General features: G+C 43.4%; 1 protein-coding gene across 1 annotated transcript in view; it reads right to left on the reverse strand.

Annotated features, from left to right (window-relative positions):
- Positions 1 to 1652: 1652 nt before the first annotated feature.
- Positions 1653 to 23382, reverse strand: part of LOC141106662 (pancreatic lipase-related protein 2-like) — a 54089-nt gene continuing 32359 nt past the window's right edge. Inside the window, exons 5-12 of the mRNA XM_073597604.1 lie at positions 22567 to 22672; positions 17599 to 17715; positions 11699 to 11815; positions 11494 to 11612; positions 10533 to 10659; positions 9067 to 9178; positions 7803 to 7970; positions 1653 to 1734 (exon numbers count right to left, since the gene is read on the reverse strand). Of these exons, the coding sequence (XP_073453705.1) occupies positions 1653 to 1734; positions 7803 to 7970; positions 9067 to 9178; positions 10533 to 10659; positions 11494 to 11612; positions 11699 to 11815; positions 17599 to 17715; positions 22567 to 22672 (948 nt within the window). The remainder of the gene's footprint in view (positions 1735 to 7802; positions 7971 to 9066; positions 9179 to 10532; positions 10660 to 11493; positions 11613 to 11698; positions 11816 to 17598; positions 17716 to 22566; positions 22673 to 23382) is intronic.

Below are 23382 nucleotides of genomic sequence, written 5' to 3' on the forward strand. Positions count from 1 at the left end.
CCTCCAGGGTTCGGCTTCGGTCTCCGGTTGATAGTTTCCTCAGTGGCCCATCAAAGGCTTCCTGGGAAGGCGAAACGCGTCGGATCTCTATGATTACACCCCACCACTACTCACTGCGCTGTTTTTATACCATTTTTTATGCCTTTCTATATATTCGTGTTATTTTAAACCGAGTTTTTACTGCCCTCGCTTGTAATTTTTCGGAGTGTATTCCTGAATAAAGTGCTACCACGCTTTTTTACAAATAAGGATTTACACTATGTGGAAGTTTTTTTCTTCTTTTCCTTGCTTACTCGTTCATGGGATGGGCCACTGAGGAAACGATCAACCGGCGACCAAAGCCGAACCCTGGAGGTTCCTGATCCCAAATTGGCACACCATCTGAGGACTTCAGACGAGATTCCACACAAGATCTTCTTACAGATAGTCCCCCCCATACCGCTTGACAGTACAAGCTCGTTTGACTCACCGCCAAGGGCCTGTGAGTCCACCTTATCTGGTAAGGGCATCCTTTTGTCTTTCTCTCTCTATGTTAATACCATCTACATGAGTGAAGAACCTACCTGTATTTAAGGATTTCTTTAAAACAGCCCTCAATCATTATATATGAAGATGGCCTACGCCCAGATGGCTGTGGAGTTAACTAGGAGTACCCCATCTTTTTAATAAACAGACTTCCAGTATCTATACATGTTTACCCTTCTTAGGGTCTTGGACGTCCTCTCTCTCAGCGTTTGCTCAAACGAACAATACGTTTTATTGAGCTGCACACTCAGTATACTGGGACAATTTGTATTATTACTTTATTGTATTGCTCTTTTTTTGAATATGGCATCTTATGCACAAGTGTTTCTTAATTAACCTATTGTTTTGTTACTGTATCCACTCCCTCACATACCTAAGCACTCACTGTTATTTATCTCTATTCTCTCTTTGGGATGTTTTAACATTTACCCAACGAGTACACATTTAAGTTTTAACACTTTTTTATAGAGATCACTACTACCTGTCTAGTAACAGGTGTCTCATCATTTATTAGCGCCACACTTTATTATTATTTTTACACTTGCAACGGTCAGATTGTTGTGTTGGCTGCTTCATTTTGTTTATTTCAGGAGTTGGCGCAATATCTACACCTTCCTTGTACACGTTTCTGTATGAATTATTGTACTATAAAAATCCAATAAGTTATTCTTGTAATAAAAAGTAAATACTAGAATTCATAAAGTCCAAAAGGTGTCAATTGTTTATGAACAATTTGTGAATACATTTGGACACTAATAATGACACCTTTGATGGACTTTTAGAAGTCTTTTTAAATGTTATTACAAGACTGATAGGATATTGATTTACTGAATTTTTGCACTAGCACTCTTGATACAGCATTAACACTGTTTTGATCGTGCAGCCACAAATTTGTCCATAGAATCATACATACGAGTATTGGTAGAAGGGGTGGATCCATGCAACACACACACACACACACACACACACACACACCTGTTATATAGTTGTTGTGGGCAGTAACTATAGAAGAGTAAACAAGTTTAGACAGCTTTGATACAAGACTTTACAATTTTGGTTTTTCCTTCTTCCATTTATTAGCAATCTATAAAAAACAAAAAAACAAAAAAACAAAAAAAAAAAAAAAATCACGAAGGATGGGAAAGGGAACATTTTTCCAGTGACTGGTTTTCATCTTCTTCAGTCAGGTCATCTGAACAAAACGTGTGCCTGGAAAAGAACATGCAACATGAACCAGAGATGTAGTTTCAAAGAAGATTCAAGATATGTGTTTTCTAGTCAGAAAGGAATATTTAGACCATAACCCAAAATCCAAGCTTAGGAGTGCGGACCAGGTCCTGCAGAAAGATTTCAGAGTCTAGGCCAGGGGTCTCCAAACTTTCTAAACAAAGGGCCAGTTTATGATCCTTCAGACTTTAGAGGGGGCCCCAAACTGTGGCCAGTGGGAGTGGAGATTTTCCTGGCATTAGTAGGAAGAATAGTGCCCCATCATTTTTGCCAGTGGGAGGAATGCTGCCCCCTTGGTGTCAGTGGGCAGAACAGCTGCTTGTATCAGTGGGAGGATTGGTGCCCCAAGGGCCAGATAAGGCAAGCAAAGGGCCACATCTGGCCCCCCGGCCGCAGTTTGGAGACCACTGGTCTAGGCCAACACCTATGGCACTTAGGTCATATGTAAAAAAGTGAAGCTGCTTTTTTGCTTCAGTGTATTTTGTTACTTCACCCCCCCTCTTTATTTTTTTTATTTATTTAAATGTTTTACAGGCCAATCCAGTTAAGGTAAAAAATGAATACCATAGCCAAAGAAAGTCCTAGTGAAGTTTAAGGCAAACCCTTCTGTGTTCTTAGAACACCACCTTTAGAGCTATAAACAGATCACAAAGCTACATTTCCCAAAAGCCAGAAATAAATCCTCTGCTGATTTTTTAAAAGGTTTTTTTTTTTTTTTTTTTTTTTTTTTTTTATTTACAGTCCCCCTTAGCTTCCAATTTCTGTATAGACCCATGTCAGCAGCCAATTTACAGAATGCTGTTGGCTTCCAACAGTTAACCTCCCTGACGGTATGATTATTTCAGATTTTAGGTGCTGAAAGCGGTACAATTCTTTTGCATGGAAATTTGGCGTTATATTGTAGGTCTAATTCTTAACAATAACACACTTAAATCTGTCCAAACAAGAGTCTAGTAGATATCCCAGGTATGATAAAGTTTGAAACACAAAAACATAAATTATAATATTAAAAAAAAAAAAAAAAAAAAATTCCCCACGATTCACTATCGCTCAATTCTGCAAGTGTTCTAATTTACTATCGCTGTTTTCTAGCTGATCTAAAGCCACTTTTGATGTAAAGGGACACTTTTTGGTTGCTATGGACAATCTCAAGTTTCCAGGCAGAAAGAACAGTATATAACATAAAACTGCATGCAGGGCATAGGACAAAGCACTGGGGACAAAAGGGATGTGAAATAATTTCACACAGTACTGTAATCTGTAAGATTACAGTACTGTATGTGTTATGATTTTAAAATTTTTTGAATTTGCCGCCAGGCTCCGCCCCCGTGCATCGCACCGCTCGCAGGGAACGGAGCCTGGCACGGAGAGGCTTCAGGGGAGGACAGAGCCCGCAGACACAGCGGGGGACATGGTAAGCAAAGCCACACCAGGATCCTGCGATGTAATCCCGAGTGTGGCTCGGGGTTACCGCTAATGGTCCTGAATTTTAACCCCGAGCCACACTCGGGAAAAGTTTTAAAACCTTTAGTTATATTTGATTGAAGTGTTGGAAAGACTGGAGGAGGATTAGGAACCCTGTCAGTTTTTACTGCAGTGTGCCCTTATTAGGGAGATGTACCCTCTATTTGTCCTGTTTACCATAAAAAAAAAAAAAATAAAAAAAAAGCAAATCTTAAAAGGTCCCAAAAAGGTCACAGCCAAAATGAAAATGTTTTGCCTATAGTTCTACTTTAAGATGGACTTAATCACATCCAAATTTCTTTTGGATATCACTTGTGCAAATTCTCACAATTTCTCAGATTGCACCTAAGGCTCCAAGTATTTCAGTTTAACCACTTGACCTGCAGAAGACTTACCCTCGGCCATGGCTAGGGCATTTTTTGCGATACTTTGACAGTTGCATGGTCATGCAACGCTGTATCCAAATAAAAAATGTACCATGCATCCAGACAATATTCACAGCAGCTTCACTTTTTCCACATTTTGTCATGTTACAGCCTTATTCCAAACTGGATTACATTCATTTTCCTCAAAATTCTACAAACAAAACTCCATAATGAATGTGAAAAAAGTCTAACATTTGCAAAGATTTCAAATGAAAAATCCCATGCACATAAGTATTCACAGCCTTTGCCATGACTCAAAATGGAGCTCAGGTGCATTCTGTTTCCACTGATCATCCTTCAGGCCGGGTTCACACCTGTATGACAAAACGCTCCGATATTGGGAGCACATGTCACATGATGTGTGAAAATCAATGTTTCCCTATGGGAGCCATCTTAACTGGTTTGACACAAGTCGGTCAGACTTTGAAAATGCTCCCTGCACTACTTTGGTCTGACTTTGATCCTACTTCAACCCATTAAATATCACTGAAGTTGGATTGCTGTCTTGACTGATCTGACTTTGGCATGCGACTTGCGCTCTGATGATCTTGAAGGGGAACTCCACGCAAAAAAAAAAAAAAAAAAAAAAAAAAAAGGGTTCCCTCTCCAAGAGCATACCAGGCCCTTTGGTCTGGATTTTAAAGGTGAGCGCCCATGCTGCCCCCCCCCCCCAAAATCCATACTAGACCCTTATCCGAGCACACAGCCTGGCAGGTCATTAAAAGGGGGTGAGGACAAGTGAGTGCCCCCCTTCTGAACCGTACCAGGCCACATGCCCTCAACATGGGGGGGTGGGTGCTTTGAGGCAGGGGAGACCCTGCGCCCCCCTACCCCAAAGCACCTTGTCCCCATGTTTATGAGGACAAGGGACTCTTCCCAACAAGAGTGGCTGTTGTCAGGATCTGCGGGCTTATGGGAATCTGGAAGCCCCCCTTTAACAAGGGGGCCCCCCCATATCACTGCCCCCACCCTATGTGAGTATCGGGTACATTGTACCCCTACAAAAAAAAAAAAAAAAAAAAAAAGTGTAATACAGACAACTGTTTTTAAAATCATTAGGCAGCTCCGGGGTCTCTTCCAACTTCTCCGGTTCTTCTCCCTCTGTCCGCTGTCTTATGCCAGGTCTTCCCCGCCATCTTCTCGCTCTTTTGCTGGGTCTTCAGCTTTTTCCCTCTGTTTTTCTTCCAATATTGACTCAATGCACTCACCCGCTCTAATGCTGGGTGCACCACTACTTATATAGGCATGGGGCGGGGAAGACCCTTATGACAACCACCCCATCATGCCCCAGGCAGTGACATAAGGCCTCCAGATGACATCACCCGGTGACCCCGCCCCATGCCAATATAAGTAGTGGCACACCAAGCATTAGAGCAGGAAAGCGTTGAGTCAACATTGGAAGAAGAACAGAGGTAGAAGACAGCGGAGAAAACCCAGCAAAAGAGCGAGAAGATAGCAGAGAAGACAGCAGACAGAGGGAGAAGAACCGGAGAGGGCTAGAAGACATCAGCAGAGAAGAACCGGCAGAGACAGAACATGGTCCGTGGAGGTGGCAGAAGAGCCAGAGAGGGGAGAAAAAAAAAAAAAAAAAAAAAAAATCGGAAGAGACGATGGAGCTGCCTTAAAATTACTTTAAAAACCTGTGATGTGGCTTTTGGGTGAATGGGTAGGGGCACAATGTACCCCATACTCATAGGGTGGGGGGGCAGAATCTGGCCCCCCCCCCCTTGTTAAAGGGGGCTTCCAGATTCTGATAAACCCCCTGCCCACAGACCCTGACAACCAAAAGCCAGGGTTGTCGAGAAGAAGCCCTTGTCCTCAGCAACATGGGGATAAGGTGCTGTGGGGGGGCGCAGGTCCCCCCTGCCCCAAAGCCCCCCACCATGTTGAGGGCATGCAGCCTGGTACGGTTCAGGAGGGGGGCGCTTGCTCATCCCCACCCACTTTCCTGACCTGCCAGGCTGTGTGCTCAGATAAGGGTCTGGTATGGATCTGGGGGGACCCCCAACGCCGTTTTTGGCATGGGGGTTCCCCTGAAAATCCATACTAAACCGAATGACCTGGTATGCCCTTGGAGGGGGAACCCATGCCTTTGTTTTTAAATTTGGCGTGGAGTTCCTACTAAAAGATACCAGACAGCGCCTGGTATTGTCGAGGATCAAAGTCGGATCTCTGTTCATTGAAGTCGGACTTCGAGTTGCAGGGCAAAGTGGTACAACTGTGGTGTCGTACCAGTGTGAACCCGGCCTGAGATGTTTCTACAACTTGATTAAAGTCCACCTGTGGTAAATTCAGTTGATTGGACATGATTTGGAAAGGCAGACACCTGTCTATATAAGGTCCCACAGTTAACGGTGCATGTCAGAGCACAAACCAAGCCATGAAGTCCAAGGAATTTTCTGTAGACCTCAGACAGGATTGTATCAGGGCACAGAAAAGTTCCTGCAGCATTGAAGGTTTCAATGAGCACAGTGACCTCCATAATCCGTAAATGGAAGGTTGGAACCAACAGGACTCTTCCTAAAGTGGCCGTTGGCGAGAGCGAGAGAGACACCTTCCAGAACCACCATCTCTGCAGCACTCCACTAATCAGGCCTGTTTGGTAAAGTGGCCAGACGGAAGCCACTCCTTAGTAAAAAGGCACGACAGCCCACCCGGAGTTTGCCAAAAGGACATCGAAAGACTCAGACTATGAAAAACAAAAAATTCTCTAGTCTGATGAAACAAAGATTGGACTTTTGAGCATGCATGACAAGTGTCATGTCTGGTGGAAACCAGGCACCCCCTCATCACCTGGCCAATACCATCCCTACAGTGAAGCATGGTGGCAGCATCATGCTGTTGGGATGTTTATCACTGGCAGGAACTGGGAAGCTAGTCAGGATCGGAAGGGGGGGGGGGATAAATGCAGCAATGTACATCGACATCCTTGATGAAAACCTGCTCCAGAGCACTCTGGACCTCAGACTGGGGTGAAGGTTCATCTTAAAATAGGACAATGACCTCAAGCACACAGCCAAGATAACAAAAAGGAACGGCTACAGGACAACTCTGAACGTCCTTCAGTGGCCCAGCCAGAGCCCAGACTTGAACCTGAGTGAACATCTCTGGAGAGAGCTGAAAATGGCTGTGCATCGACACTCCCCATCCAATCTGATGGTGCTTGAGAGGTTGTGCAAAGAATGGGAGAAATTGCCCAAATATGTGTGCCAAGGTTGTAGCATGATAGTCAAAAAAAGACTTGAGGCTGTGATTGGTGCCAAAGGTGCTTCAACAAAGTATTAAGTAAAGGCTGTGAATACTTACGTACATAGAATTTTTTTTTTATAATTTAGCAAAGATTTCAAACTTCTTTCACGTTGTCATTATGGGGTATGTTTGTAGAAATTTGAAGAGAATGAATTTAATGCATTTTGGAAAAAAAGCTGTAACCTAAATGTGGAAAAAGTGAAGCGCTGTGAATACTTTCCAGTTGGACTGTATGTAATTTTTCCCACAAATATAGCTCTTTTGGTGGCATGTGATCACCACTACATTTATGCTATAAAACAAAAAAACGACAAATTTTGAAAACAGTTTCACTTTCTGCTATAAAAAAAATACAAAAAAATTCCATCATAAATTTAGGCCAATATGTATTCTGCTACAAGTGTTTGGTAAAAAAAAATGTAATGAGCATATATTGATTTGCCAATGCAAATGTTATAGCAGCTACAATCTATGAGATATGTTTATGGATTATGCATATAATGGTAATGACACTGTACTAATGACACTGGCTGGCAAGGGCTTAAATATTTAGGGCAATGTGCTGCTTTCACTAAGGGAAGTGATCAATTTTAGTCCCTGCTTTGCAGGAACACAGAATCCATCCCTTCCCCCCCATCAGAACAGCGACCTGCCTTGTTTACATAGGCAGATCCCATTCTGTGTTTACTGAAGATTGGTGGGTGCCGAGGAACAGAGTTTCCAGCACCCCAAGATCGGCATCTGCTGTTAAGATTCGCAGAAGTAACCCACCGGTGGCATGCACCCCCTGCAGGCAGAAATGCAGAATCGTGATCCTGCACACAGCTGCCACCCTGAAGCAGTAAAACTGCTATAGGGCGATCAGCAAGTGGCGAAAAGATGTAGTGAAAATTTTTATATGGGAATACATACTTTGTGCCACTTGGTCCATATTGCACAACGACAACCGAGGCACCTAGTTTGGGATGTAGGAAGTAGAGTGTCATTTTATGCCAAATGAATTCCACCTTCTGGACGGGCTTGACGTCTAACCCCACATCAATGAAAGATGAATAGGTTGAACCAGAACGAAGAAGTCCACTGCAAACAAAGGAAATAGTTACTTGGCAGTCCTTCTGTTAAAAAGGAAACTCATTAATTTGAAGTTTGTGACTTGTATTTCCTGAGAACACTTCAACATAAAAAAAAAAAATGTGTGTTCGCATTTGAAAATCCTTATTTTGACAATTATGGATTCATTTTTACTTGGAGTCGGTCAGAATTGCATATTACAAAGATAGGGCCTGCTTCCTACTTTGCAGTTCTGCAAAGCCATTGTGCTGCTGTATTGTGTCCCTGATTGAAGTCAGTGAGACACCCAGACACATACAGCAGTTTGTCATCTACAAATATTACATCATTATCATCCCCTTTTAGAAAGCCTGGGAGTACAGTCAATCCATTTAACAAGAGGACTCTAGCACTGGAAACCCCAGAAGTGGTGATGCTTAGTAAGCAGAGTAGATCATAGTCTTATGTTATGAAAAAGATAAAAATCCACCACACACAAAAACACACCCTCCTACACCTCAGAACCACTGACTTCCCGCAGCTTATTTACAGCCACTTCCTGATTGCTACATGGCATTTACCAGGGTAGTTTCCCCATTTGTGACAACAGTGGACCATACGTGGAGGTTATCAATTTTGTTTCATTGCACTCGTAATGAAGCTTGTTTTGTTTGACGATATTCAAAGTTTTTCCATTGGATTCAAAGTATTCAAATAAAAATTGAACCAAAAATATAGAATTGATCTGAAGCTTGAATAGCAGGTTCCAGTCTATTCAAAATTAGAATTATGGAAGATGGCTATTTATATTCCAAGTAGGAATCGTCTTGTTTCACTTTTATACCTTACTGTATTTATAGCAATATGTATTTATTTTGTCATTTCAGATTCGTTGAAATTTGCTACTATTGTGACCTGGAAAGTTGGATACATCCGAATCTCTGAAAATTGAAAAGGGTTGTCTGAATTTTGCTCTGTTAAGAAATTGAACATGTCTGCAAACCATGACTTAAAATTGCATTATCACGGAGTTTATCCATACTTTAAGCCATGCTAGGCCAAGGTCTGACAAATCTTTAATAAGCCTTAAACCAGAAATAGATACATGAACAAGACACAATCCTACCTATAAATTTCATACCGACTGGAACATACATCCTTTCCACAGAGAGACACTGAAAGAGACCCCAAAACAAACTCTGACCCAGCAATTGTGATGGATACGTGGTACCTCCAGCCTAGAAGAAGAAATTCCCCAGTTAGACAAAATGGCATTATGGAGGGTAAACCTTCCCCTGTACAGCACCCTGCAAAGGGACACTTCTAAGGTTCAGAAGGTAGATGTTTTAGCCTTCAGTTAGAACAAGCATAAGGATGGGTTCACACCATCACCGCATCCATCTCACAGCAGGGTCTTGTGCATTCTGGTTCACCATTTCAGGTCCGATTTCAGCCCGAATTTGGACCTGAAACAGAAAAGACGCAGTGTTTTTGTTCAAAACGCACTGGACCTGCTGCGGAGATATGTGAACCGGCTCCATAGAGAGCCAGTCAAAAATCTACTATTGTGAATTGGATGAAGGGAACTAGCATCCAATTTGAAATGGTGTGCACCCAGCCTAAAATCAGCAAGGTCCAAATCCACATATGCACAGTCCCGCTATTTTTTCCAGCTTAAAAACAGAACTCTTAATACTGGTATTTAATCCTTACTGCTAGCAGGAAAATTTGTTTTTAAACCTTTTCATTGCCTTCTGGTTTCTAGCCTAGGCCAATATATTACAAATCCCCAAATTCTTCTTGTGCATTTTTCTTTCATCTCAGCTGAGGGATCTCAAAGCACACCCTTCTGCCTGCATTCTTGAGCTAAGGGCAGATGGCATCCAGGAAGTAAAATGCTACATGAACCACCTGCCCTTAAGTGTCTGCAGCTAGAAATGCTAGAGGGCGTTTTTCAAAGGGGATTTCTTAAAGGTGGGCCAAACAGTTCTCGTATATTACCTCAAGAACTCTAAACACTGTCCACCATAGAATTTAGTCTCCTGCTACCTGGGCCATTAGCCCTTGACCGCAGACAGTGGTTGTGGCAGGAAAAGAGAAATTACACCGTCTATGGCCAGCTTTACTTGAAAGACAATGGCTGACTGAGTTATTAAGCAAAGGGAAGGAAAAGCATGCAAGGCCTCTATGTTTAGAGTTGGGTTGCAGACATAATTATGCATCTTAAAAAGAACAAAAAAAAAAAAAAAAAAAACCACCCCACACAATATTGGACTTCAGGAAATGAATTAGTTCCTCTGGATCCCCGTATTTAAGAGCTACTGGATCAAGATATGGTCCTTGATTTCCATGGATGTTTAGAGTTGATGAACCAGAGCACCCTGGAATAATGGGCTTCCGGGAAGCCCGAGTTTATGGGCAAAAACTTGGAAAAATGTAATTACTTCAGATCAGGCTTAAGGTGGGAGGACAAGTAACCAAGCACCATCACATTAAAAACACAATTGATGCCCAGATTTGCACCACATAAGATGGCATGTTCTCATCGGCAATAAAAAAGACTTAGGTAAAAACAGTCAGGGAAGTGCATACGTAGAAAGTTATTGGTGTCTCCAGTGACAAGGTAAAAGGTCTTTCTGGTAGTTGGGTCTTGGGTATAGCCATCAGCATAATAACCCATGATGGCACAGCTTTTGTTACTGCAGGGGAACCCAGCACCCTGTAAAGAGGAAGAGGTTACAAATATGATAAGTTTAATATGCACCCATCCTTCAGGCAGAAACAAGCCATTTTCATTAACTCTGTCAAGTGATTGTCAAAAGACACAATTGTGATGATATGCAATCTTTAAAGCGTCACTAAACCCACACAAATGGTGCATTACATGCTGTTCATATTTAGTCAATGAAATTTGTTTTCTGTAAAAGAAAAACCACCTGGTGGATCCTGCTGCTTTTAATTCAGCTAGGGATTTTACAGAGCAGTGTTAGCAAATCTGCACATGCTCAGTTTTAAGCAAACGTGATGCTCACTAACCAGCTAAACAATGGTGGTGGGATAATACATTTCGATTAATGGAGGCTTCACCTCAGATTTATTTAGAAGTGTGCAGATGAAGTGATGCTGCCCTGTCGATACTCCTGTGCAATAAATATGTGATCCATTACATGAATGCAGGATCTGTGATTTATATATGGAGACACACACACACACACACACACACACACACACACACCTTTTAGTGGGCAGGATTTTTAAAGTGACCAAAAATAGTAATTATATCATATAAAATAGAAGAAGTTTTACAAAAATTGTATATTCAATAAAAGAAAATTAAGTTATCAAAGACAATGGAGTACATACTGTACACATTTGTATGGATTACGATATGTATAGAGACACGTAGGCTTATTGGACGAACCCATATTTTTAAAAAGATGCCGCATTGTATTACATCAGGCAAAGTTCAACTTGTAGAGCTTTGACTGTCAGTCAATTGCTCATGTCCAATTTTGGAGTCATGTTGAGTGGGTGTTTTTACCTACGCTCTTACCAGTTGGAAGGCACTGTATGATGGTGCTGGGTAGCTGATAAAGCCATAAGGTCGCAAAATGCTTTCCTGAAAGAACTGGTGACTTCTCTGATGGTTACAAGTAACCTTGTCATCCAATTCTGGAAAGAAAACAAATCCAGCCATCAGAATGCTACAGTAGCAATCTGCTGAGGTACAGACAATTTTGGAAGAGGCTCTGAATTACCATCAAACATGTCATCAATGTTGCCGAATGAGAAAGAAAGTTCATCACAGCCTGGCATGCTCTGCCCTCCATTGGGATAAAAGTCCAGATGACCAACAGGCTGAGTCATGCCGAACCCTGGAAAAAAATAAAAATAAATAAAGGTTAGCGTTAAATTAGTGTAGAACTTGAAGTTAATGTTTTAGTATTTGCACAAGATTCACAAAATGTCTAGCTAGGAATGACATCTTCCTTCATGACCCACTTTATAAGTCTAGCTTGTGGGAGGTCACAATCCACCAAAAATAAACCCCTGAATTTCCAAGATGGGACTTTCTAGAGCATGTAAAAAGTCAGAACAAAAACAGAATGTACACCTTGCCCAAATAGATGGAATGAAACAGCTTTTAGCACTATAAAAAAACAGAAATCTTCTGTCCCTGTCACAAGATGGGACAAATGTTGAATTTTTGCATCAATTTGGAGGGAGGACAGACTGAAAATTCAAGTTAGACTTACCGGTAACTTATTTTCCTTGAGTCTTTCAGGATAATTAGTGTGACTAATCATATCTCGATTATGTGTTCCAGTTTGGGGCCAGAGGTTCTCTACTACTGACAATGTGTGGAAAGGAGCATCCTTTTAAAGTTTGGTGGAAGAGGCGTTTCCTGTTTGCAAGGGGAGGAGTCACTCTCTCAAGTGCTGTCCTGAAAGACTCAAGGAAAAAAAAGTTACCGGTAAGTCTAACTTGAATTTTCCCTTATTGTCTTTCAGGACAGCACTTGAGGATAATAGAGACTTACCCCCCTAGGGAGGGACCACAGCCTGCAGAACCTTTCTGCCAAAAGGCTGATCCCCTGCTGATAGGAGATCCAGTCTGTAATGACGGACAAACGTTAAGTAGCTTGACCACGTAGCCGCCTTACAAATCTGATCTGGGGTGGCACCAGCTCTTTCTGCCCATGTAGTGGCCTGAGCTCTCGTTGAATGAGCCCTAATTCCCAGCGGGGAAGATAAACCCATTTGAGAATAGGCTACAGAAATAGCTGTCTTAAGCCATCTAGCCAATGATGCCTTCGATGCTTGTTGGCCTTTTGTTTCCAGAAAAAAGAACAAATAATGAATCTGAAACTCTAAACCCTCCTGTTGCTTCCAAATAATGTAATAGGATACGTCTTCCATCTAAATTGTGAAACTGCTCTTCCTTTGCACCTGAAGGGTTAGCAGAAAAGGTTGGTAGAGTAATCTCCTGAGACCGGTTACTAAAGCTTTCCACTTTTGGCAAAAACCCTGGATCTACTTTAAGGACAACTCTATCAGGAAAAACTGACAAAAAAAAGGCTCTTTTACTGATAGGGCGTGCAGTTCACTAATCCTTCTTGCTGAAATAATTGCGACCAGAAAAATAGTCTTCAAAGTTAAATTCTTTAGGGATATGGCCTGTAAAGGCTCAAATGGTTCTTTTGCCAGAGCTTGCAGAACCACCGAGAGATCCCAATTTGGGAAATGCCTCACCGGGACAGGTCTAGACCTGGAAAGTGCTTTGAAAAATCTCATGATCAGAGTTTCTGAAGATAAGGATCTCTCCAGATAAACTGCCACCTGCACCTTAAGAGTGTTGACCGCCAGATTCTTGTCTGCACCTTTTTGCAAAAACTCTAGTACTGAAACTAGATCTTTTACCTTCCTATGTTCAGAATGACAGAAGGCAACATAGACTTTCCAGACTTTGGCGTAAATATCCCTGGTTACCTTTTTCCTACTGGAAAGCAACGTAGAAGTTAAACGTTCTGAAAAGCCTTTGCTTCTCATTAACTGCTCCTCAGATACCAGGCAGTGAGATTCAATCTGCCTACATCTGGATGATGCACTGGCCCCTGAATCAACAGATCCTGACTGAGCAGAAGATGCCAACATGGTTTGATTGCCAACTGAAGAAATGTGGAAAACCAAGCTCTTTGGCCAATATGGAGTAATCAGAATTATTGATTCTCTCTCTCAGAATTTCTCAACACTAGAGGGATTAACCTGAATGGAGGAAAAGCATACCCTAGGTGAAAATCCCACGAATGTGCCAGAGCATCTATCCCCTGAGAGCAATTGTCTCTGAAGGGAGAAAAATTTTGGGAGCTGCGAGTTTTGTTTTGAAGCAAACAGATCTACCTGCGGAAGGCCCCAAACACTGGTGATTAATGCAAACACCTTCCTGTTCAGACTCCACTCTGATTCCTGAACTTTCTGTCTGCTCAGATAATCCGCTACTTCGTTTAATGTGCCTTTTAGATGGACTGCGGATAGAGATAGTAAGTGGTTCTCCGCCCACTCCAGAATCTCTACTGAGTGTAAGTGAAGAGCCCTGCTTCTTGTGCCTCCCTGTTTGTTCAGGTAGGCTTTTGTAGTGGCATTGTCCGACAAAATCTGGACATGGCAACCTGTGAGGTTTTGAGAGAAGAAAGTTAATGCTAGAGCAACCGCCCTCAGCTCTCTCCAATTTGAGGATCTTTGGGCCTCGAACTGGGACCATGTTCCCTGCGCTAAGGTCTGACCCATGTGGGCCCCCCATCCCTGTAAACTGGAGTCTGTTGTGACCACTTTTCCGGTCGGAAACGACCAAAGAAGACCTGTGCAGTACCACCTGACTTTTCCACCAAAGTGAACGTTTGACTCTGGTGGGGATCTTTATTTTTGCATCCAAACTCTGTCCTGTGGTTCCATGTCCTTAGAAGGAACCTCTGGAGAGTCCTGAAATGCAGCCTTGCCCATTGGATGGCTGGCATGGAAGAGGTTAATGTCCCCAGAGCCGACATAACCTTTCGGACTGAAATCAGTTGATTTGTTTGTAGTGCCGTTATTACCCTTTGGACCTTGATCTTTTTCTCTTCTGGGAGAAAAATCTTTTGCTCCACCGAATCTAATAACCCAGAAACAGTAATTGCTGAGCTGGGATAAAATTTGATTTTTGAACATTCACTATCCACCCTAGTGACTCCAAATGACTGCGGGCTATGTTCAAATCCTCCTGCAACTTTTCCCTGGATGGGGCAAAAAAAAAAAAAAAAAAAAAAGGAGGAGGTCGTCTATATATGGAATAACCGCAATCCCCTGGAGACGAAGAGGGGCGAGAGCTTCCGCCATTATCTTCGTAAAAATACGAGGAGCTGACAACAGGCTGAAGGGAAGGGCCCTGAACTGCAGATGTATAATCTCTTTGCCCATATTCACCGCAAACCTCAGGAACATGAAGATAAGCATCCCTCAGATCGATTGATGCCATAAAACAATCTTTTGTCAATGTTCCTGACAGAGAAAATTGAGTCCATACAAAATTTTTTGTATAGGACTGACTTGTTCAGGGGTTTTAGGTTGAGAATAAGACAGAAGTTTCCGGATGGTTTTCTTATCAGAAAGATGTGTGAATAGAAACCCTGACCCTGTTCTTCTGGGGATACTGGTATCACTACCCTCTGGTGCCTCAGATCCTTTAAAAGGTTCTTCATGGCCAGAGCCTTTGTTAGATCCCTTGGTAGGTTTGTTACAAAGAATCTTTCTGGCGGGCGATCCGAAAACTATCCTGTAACCTTGGGACAGCATGTCCAAAATATATAGACTTCTTGTCATGCTGGCCCAAAGGGGGAGGAAACTGAAGCCTTCCCCCCCACTGGTACGCACAAGTCATTGCGTTTTACCGGAGGCTGCAGGAGGATGGAAAAAGACATTTCTTTTACCCTTCTGCAATGCCCAATTTTTTCTTTTCTCCTGGGGTTTGGTTTGTTCCTGAGCCCTTTGGGAACGAAAAAAACGTTTAACTGGCTGCTTTCTTTTTGATGGCAAAAGACCTTTTTATCAGCTGTTCTATCTAGAACCGCATCTAAGTCAGGTCCAAAAAGCAAGTCACCCAGGAACGGTATCCCACAGTTTGTTTTTGGACGCCGCGTCCCCGGCCAAGTTTTCAACCACAGAGCCCTTCTGGCTGAGTTGGCTAGGGCAGCAGATCTAGCTGTCATTTTAATTGATTCCGCTGATGCATCAGATATAAATGCGACAGCGACAGACAGAGTTGAGAATGAGTCCAAAATTTCTTGTTTTGGCGAGTCTGCTGAGATATGGGCCTTAAGTTGCTCTAACCAGAACTCCATATTCCTGGATACCACCGTAGTCGCCATAGCAGGTTTAAGATTTCCCATGATGGATTGCCAAGCCCTTTTTAATAGCTGGTCCATCCTTTTATCCATGGGATCTCTCAACACCCCCATGTCCTCGAATGCCAAATCTGTAGACCGAGACTTGGGAAAACGTGGCATCTAGTTTGGGGTTTTTGTTCCAAACCGCCGCTGGATCTTCATCAAAAGGAAAACACCTTTTTAAGGCTTTGGGAAAGAAAGGCTCTCTCTGGCTCTGTCCACTCTTTAATTGCTTCAGAAATAACAGAGTGCACTGGGAAATTGCGATTTTTGTGTTCGCCAAGCCCTGCATACATTTTGTCATGCAGAGATAACTCCCTTCTTTCCTCCTCCAGACCCAGTGTGGTATAGATTGCTTTTAACAGGCCATCTACCTGTTCTAAAGACAATTTAAACTTTGAAGGTAAATTTTCTCCTTCCTCCCCCTCATCAGAATCCTCAGATTGAGAGGGGGAATGTCCCTCTGGAGTAGGAGATGCCTCAGTCTCCACTGCCGGGACTATAAGTGAGCCTTGAGAGGACTGTGAGGTAGTAGGCTGACTCAGGGATGGGTTTGCTAGTGAAGAGCTAAATGATTGAATAGTCGCGTCAAGTTCTTTTTTAACAGATGCAATCAAGTCGCTGCAAGCAGAAGAAGCTTCTTCGACTAGCAAATCAATACAGGCTTGACAGAACGTCTTCTTCCATCCTTCAAGTAGCTTGGATTTACATGAAGGGCATTTTCTTTTTGCCACTGGATCAGAGCTCTTGGCCTGCCATGAGACAAAAGAAGAAACCATCCCAGTGAGACAACCTGTCCTATTCAAGGATGCTCACCACAGGTGCACAGTAAGAACTAAATTGCCTTATGTACCCAGACAGGCCCGAGAGAGAGAGAGAGAGAGAGAGAGAGAGAGAGAGAGAGAGAGAGAGAGAGAGAGAGAGAGAGAGAGAGAGAGAGAGAGAGAGAGAGAGAGAGAGAGAGAGAGAGAGAGACCCCACAGTACAAGGAGGACAGTATACAACTGCCCCTTACCTGGGCCTTGCTGGTGCCTGTCCCACTCGCTGCCGCCATCGATTCCATCGAGGAGCGCTTGCTGTGTTGTGTGGCTAAAACGCCGGTTCCGGACTCCAATAGCGCCAGTCCGGAACCGCTAAATAAGCACCAGCCCCATTCCTCCTTTCCCTCTGCGATTTCCGGCGGAAATGACGCCGCATGCCTGTTCTGTGGGCGCCGCCCCTTTTCCGGACGCCTCACTTCCAGCGGATGGAGCCCCGCTGCCATCCCCAAGATGGCGGCGCAATAAGCAACAGGCGGTGGACCCGAGAAAAAAAAAAAAAAAAAAAAAAAAAAAACAGTAAACGGCCACCGCCTGTCTTGCCGCCGCCTAGGAGCGATGCCCACAACAGTCGGACTCACCCTGAGCCCAGTGAAGAGGGAGCCCAGCCAGCAGCACCTTCATCAGCTGTGGAATGGGAGGAACAGCTCTCATGAGGTAAAAAGTATTTGGAAAAAAAAAAAAAAAAAAAAAAAAAAAAAACACAGGAAACCTGAGCTCCCAGGACAGCACCTGAGAGCCCTGACTTCCCCACGAAGTGTTCCCTCCGGAGGAAACACAAAAACTGACAATGTGTGGAAAGGAGCCTCCTTTTAAAGTTTGGTGGAAGAGGCGTTTCCTGTTTGCAAGGGGAGGAGTCACTCTCTCAAGTGCTGTCCTGAAAGACGATAAGGGAAAACAGATGAACAACAATTTACAGTACCAAAATGCAGCAAAGACCAGCCATTAGTGTGGATCACATCAACAAAGACCGCATCTGTGGGGTTGAGTCGGACTTCGGGTGGCGTATCTTGGAAATATGGCCCAGCTGGATCCAGACCTACAATATAATCAGAGCAGACTTTGTGAAACTCATGAATAAAAAACAAAAACCACACAGAAATTTTCTGGTGCATTGTCAGCACTAGCTCAATGATTGGTGTGAGAAAGCAAGTTAACAATACTCAAATACTTTCAGTAACCTTGACACAGGATTAAAACTGAAGGAGTCATATTGTAATATGTAGGACAGTAGTTCAGTGGGGTTGAGGTCTGTTCAGGCCACTTGGGGTCCTACTCAAAGTTGTCAAAACATGTCCTATTTAGCGACAATCATACCGGAACAGAAGAGGGCCTTTCCCAAACCATTAATCCATGGCTGGATCTGCACAATTGACGAATAAATCTTTGGACGTTTTAAAGAATAAAAAAAAAAAAAAAAAAAAAAAAAAAAAAAAAGGCACTGAAGTAAAACTAACCCCCAAAAGGGTTAAAAAACACTTAGAGGGTAGATGGGTAGGAACACATAATATGGCAGGTGGTCCGGCGTTCTGGTGGTCCCAGGAATATCTGAAGATGTAACTCTATGGCAACATTTTGTGAAGTTGGATACTGGGGAGACAGCTAAGCTGTCTGAAACAGCATGAAAACTGAATCCCTGAAGTGACGTCAGCGGAAAGGGACCAGCAATCAGAATGGACCACAAGCCGGAAGTCATGTCATCAACATGCAATGAGTTTCAGAACAGCAAATTGGTTCCTTCAAGCAATGACAAGAGGTTATTGGAAGCAGGGCTTCTTATGGACTATGGGCAGACATCAGCGAGGACCACTAAGCTTATACAAGCCTATAAGTAACATGATGAATATAAAAACAGCATACTAGGCACACAAAAAAGGAAAAAACAGACTTACATACAGGGCTAACTGATGCAAATAGTACTGCATGCAGATGGAACATAGCAGCTAGATGGCACACCAAACAATGGTGACTATATGGTATTATATTGAATGTACAAGAAAGGGAATCATAAGATTAAAAAAAGGGAAAATAAAAATAAAATTATATATCTAGCATTTTTGCCTGCTAATGTAATACAATTTTAATTTATGAATATTATAATTTAGTATTTGGCACCTTCTAGTGGCCAAAATGTGGAATGGACTTTATTTTCACATTTCAAGAATGTGAGCAATGTTACTGGAAGTAACTATTTGCTTTTCACAATAACCTACCTACCCAGAATGCCGAGTGATTTACCAGCACTGAAATACATCCTGGGTAGGCTATAAAAAGACCAAAGCGGCTGTCTTAGGTCTCTTCTGGATGCGTGGCCTGCCTGTGAGGACCTGTCCAGAGGTGTTCCAGAGAGCGCGGCCTACACCTACTGCGGAGTGGCACAACCAGAGACTTTGCTTTGTATCAGCGGTGCAGCAGAACTGGGAAGGATCCAGAGGCACCTGTCGGAGACATTAGAGGGTCCTGGTTCATCTTGCATAACGGAGCGGTGTAACGGCACCGACCGGCCGGCGGGAAGCAAGACCAAGTACAGCGGAGCGGAGCTGTTCTACTACACAGACCTGGTTGGGTGAGAGGGCTGCTACCCAAAATTTTCCTAATGCACTCATACACCTGAATCTGTAACAGTGTGCTGGGACCTGTAGTCCCACACAGGAGAATTTAAAGGAACTAGAGAGTTGTAGGTTTCTACACTACAAGAATAATCTTCAACATTCACTTTATCTAACCCTGGTTTAACCATTGGATTACAATTTATAATTCATAAATAGCTAGAAGGAAAAGACTTCATCTTTTATTGCAAGGCCTTACACTCTTCAGTACAACAGAGAAACTGCATTATAAAGCAGGTGGAGCTCCCCGGGGATTGCATTTGTGCTTTATTTACCAACGCTACAAGAGCGCACTGGAAGTGGGAAGGTGCCCAGAATTAAAGGAGTTTCCCATTCTGGCATTAGTCCCACCTGGAGACGCACTTCCAGCAATCAGTTGATATAACTTTATATGTACAAATTGTTGTGAATACGTGGACTGAGTACAATTACTATAGGTCCACTGATGTATATCGTTCACCATTTTGTTGATGTACGCATACACAGCAAGAGACGTGCCATCTGCATGCATGTTTTTATATTCATCGTGTCACTTTATAGGCTTGTACAAGCTTAGTGTTCCCCTTTGTCCTGATGTCACCCAAAACCCCCCCATAGACCATAAGAAGCCCCACTTCCAGTAACCTCTTGTCATTGCTTGAAGAAGAAACCAATTAGCTGTTCTGAAACGCATTGCATGTAAAGGACATCACATTCGGCTTGCGGTCCACGCTGGTTGCTGGTCCCTTACCGCTGAAGTCACTTCCGGAATTCAGTTTTCACACTGTCTCAGACAGCTTAGCCATCTCCCCAGTATCCAGAGAGCTGTGGGTTCCCTCAGCTAGTCACTTCAGAATATGCTGCCATAGTTACACCTGGTAGTCCCAAGGAGTCCCAGGAATATCCAAAGAACGCCAGACCACCTGCCATATTAAAATGATGTGCTTCTACCCTTTTGGGATACATAAAGTTTTACTTCTGCACTTAGAGGCACCCACCCCCCTTTTACTTCCAGAGTCTGCCTTTATCTTCAAGTGCTGCTGCAAGTGTGTGAAGACCCTTTTACATTTCAACATGGACTGATATCTGATTGGTCTTTTACGCAGAGCGCCCTTATACATACTTTATTTTAGTAATAATCCGCCAATGTTGCGTGGATAATAGGCTTTAATACAAGTTAAGAAATTGTGTAAAAAAAATGACCTGTGTGCTTAAATGATTGTAAATAAAGTTAGACTGGGCCTATGATGGATAAAAGTAAGTCTTTCAAAGTCCTCATAACCCATCAAGGGTACATTTTTGACAAAGAAGCCAGCAGCTTTTAAATGCATTGCCACACTATCCTCCCCCAGCATGTGACATCTCCAGAGCTTCCTACGCTGTCATCTTCCATACACACTGGAGCTTGGAGATCTTACATTACATGCGCTTCTGCTCGTTTCCTTGTGAGTTGCCATTTGTCTTAGATTTTAAATGTAGTGTGTATGTTGCACTCAAACTCTTACTGGATAAAACCAAAACCAGATAACAATGTCCCCAGTGTGGGTAGTTAGAAATTTGTCTTTTCACACCAGACAGCATCTCATCTGTAGCATTGATGCAAGTCCTGATCCACATCACTTTGTGCTTAAGGGTTGTTGAAAAGAAATCATTTCAACAAGCAATAGAAATGTAGAAAGGGCCTTGACCCCTAGAGACCTAATGGTGACCTCCAGAGTCAGGGAGAGCCAACATCCTTCTTCGTGGAGTGTGGTACCAGGCATGTTGGGTGTAATGCAAGAAGATGGGGGCCAGTCAAGAAGAGATTTATTGTCTCTTAGAGAGACAGAGAGACAGAGAGACAGAGAGACAGAGAGACAGAGAGACAGAGAGACAGAGAGACAGAGAGACAGAGAGACAGAGAGACAGAGAGACAGAGAGACAGAGAGACAGAGAGACAGAGAGACAGAGAGACAGAGAGACAGAGAGACAGAGAGACAGAGAGACAGAGAGACAGAGAGACAGAGAGACAGAGAGACAGAGAGACAGAGAGACAGAGAGACAGAGAGACAGAGAGACAGAGAGACAGAGAGACAGAGAGACAGAGAGACAGAGAGACAGAGAGACAGAGAGACAGAGAGACAGAGAGACAGAGAGACAGAGAGACAGAGAGACAATACTAATTGGCAGACTCCAAGACTTATAGGTAGACAGCTATACAGTGGAAGGCCTCCAGCCGGATAACACTTCTGTACAGGTAGGACCACTGTCTCCTATGGCAACTAATCTTGCAACAGTCAATAAAGGGTAGTTGTACATAACTCTTGGTAACAGAACAGCCTGCTTATTATTCCACTGTAGATATTCACTCACTGAGCTCCCAGTCTCTCACTAGACTTCCAGATCAGTTGTCACTGGATCCCCTTAGCTCTTCCACAGCTAACCCACTGTATACTCCTCAAGCGTCACCCCTGCTAGCCTGCTGGGTCCCTGGCTTGGCACTGATATTTTCCCATGTCCTCACCGCCCCAGGTTGGGAATAAGACTGCTTTGGTACTTGTTCAAGCTTACTCAGTGTAGTCTCCGGTAGTAAAATGGATGGTACCTTAGTGGCGACAGCTTCCCTTCTACCTCCAACCACAACTAGTTACCTATCCGGCTGACTCTTCTCAATTTGGTTAGGCTCCAATCCTGCAGTCCCAGCCCTACTTCTCCTGGATAGGCTTCCGGCCTAGCAGCCTGGGGCGACTTAACACATCCACCTAGACTGCCGTCCAGGTGGCACAGAACCCGATCACCTGACTCCACCCAAATAAAATCAGCTCTCCCAGCAGGCCAAGGGACTAAAGAAACCCCTGCCAATTGGCTGAGACACACCATCCATTTATACTCTGACCTTGTGAATCCCCATCATTCCAATGTCACCAGCCACAGTGCCACCTAGTGACAGAAGAGAAAAAGGTGCAGCAATTCCAAAATTAGAAGAATCAATTGATCTAAAACTTAGCCAGGTGGTAATTTTCCTGGTTAACTAAATTTATTAGCAACCCTGCCTAAACACCAGGGTGCTACAGAAACTTGACTGAACTGGGGCTTATATTTTTCTTCTCCATCCAAAATACAAATGTAGTGGATGGAATATACCGTATAAAGTCTGCTTTAGAAGCAGGAGATTCTCAGTGCCACGTCAAGAGGTTAGATGACCTTTGGTGTGGGAAAAAAAAAAAAAAAGCGCAATATGGCCAGAACCACTGCTCTGCACACATTTTCCGACACTGCAGTTTGATTGTGGCCTTTTCTGACCAGACCTCAGTAAAACTTACCAGAGATTCTTGCTATTCCAGGCCGCCTTTTTCCAGCTTCCCCAGCAACATGAGCCCCCAGACTGTGACCAATGAGATAAATGTCAGAAAGGGAGTAGTCTGCATCCTGAAAGGCAAAGACATTGAGTGTCACCCTGGCTTCCTCAGACTGAAATCTTCTGCAATACCTTCTATTTCTCAAAACTGTAGCCACTTTTTCCTGGGTTGACAAGCCCCTGGGGTTCCCTACACCCCCCCTACTCACCTCCCTTCTGGATCTGCTCCGCCCCCTTACCCCCACCCCCCTTCTGGATCTGCCCCGCCCCCCTACCCCCCTTGCTTTTCCTGGCCACCCACATATTTTGAACCTCCTCACTTTTTGACTGAGGCTGATTCCATTACCTTTCTACCACCCCCTTGTTATTGTGGGTACAGGTGAGGCTTAATGCCTGCAATATTGTTCTGATTGTCCTGTAGAAAAATGGGGGGGGGGGTCTATTGTTTGCAAGTACATGCGCCACAACCACACACACAGCTAAAATGAGGGTTTAAATGGTTTAAGGAAAAATTGTCATGGCAAATATAAAAATCACAATTGCCAATTTTGTTCCACAAGATCCTTTGAGGGCGGAAGTTCACTACACCAAAGTAATGCTTTGTTCCACTGAGTGGCTAAACAGTGAAACGTGGATGACTATGCAGTGAATAAATCACGTTTTGCTTCCTTACTTCTATGTACAGTATAGTCAGTCTTGATCTCCATACAGCAGTAAACTATACAGTAAGTTATCTAGAAAGTTATTGACTGCTGCAAATCAGCTAGAAAAGTCAGGTATT

This window comes from Aquarana catesbeiana, linkage group LG08, assembly GCF_042186555.1.
Source record: "Aquarana catesbeiana isolate 2022-GZ linkage group LG08, ASM4218655v1, whole genome shotgun sequence".
Taxonomy (NCBI): Eukaryota; Metazoa; Chordata; class Amphibia; order Anura; family Ranidae; genus Aquarana; species Aquarana catesbeiana.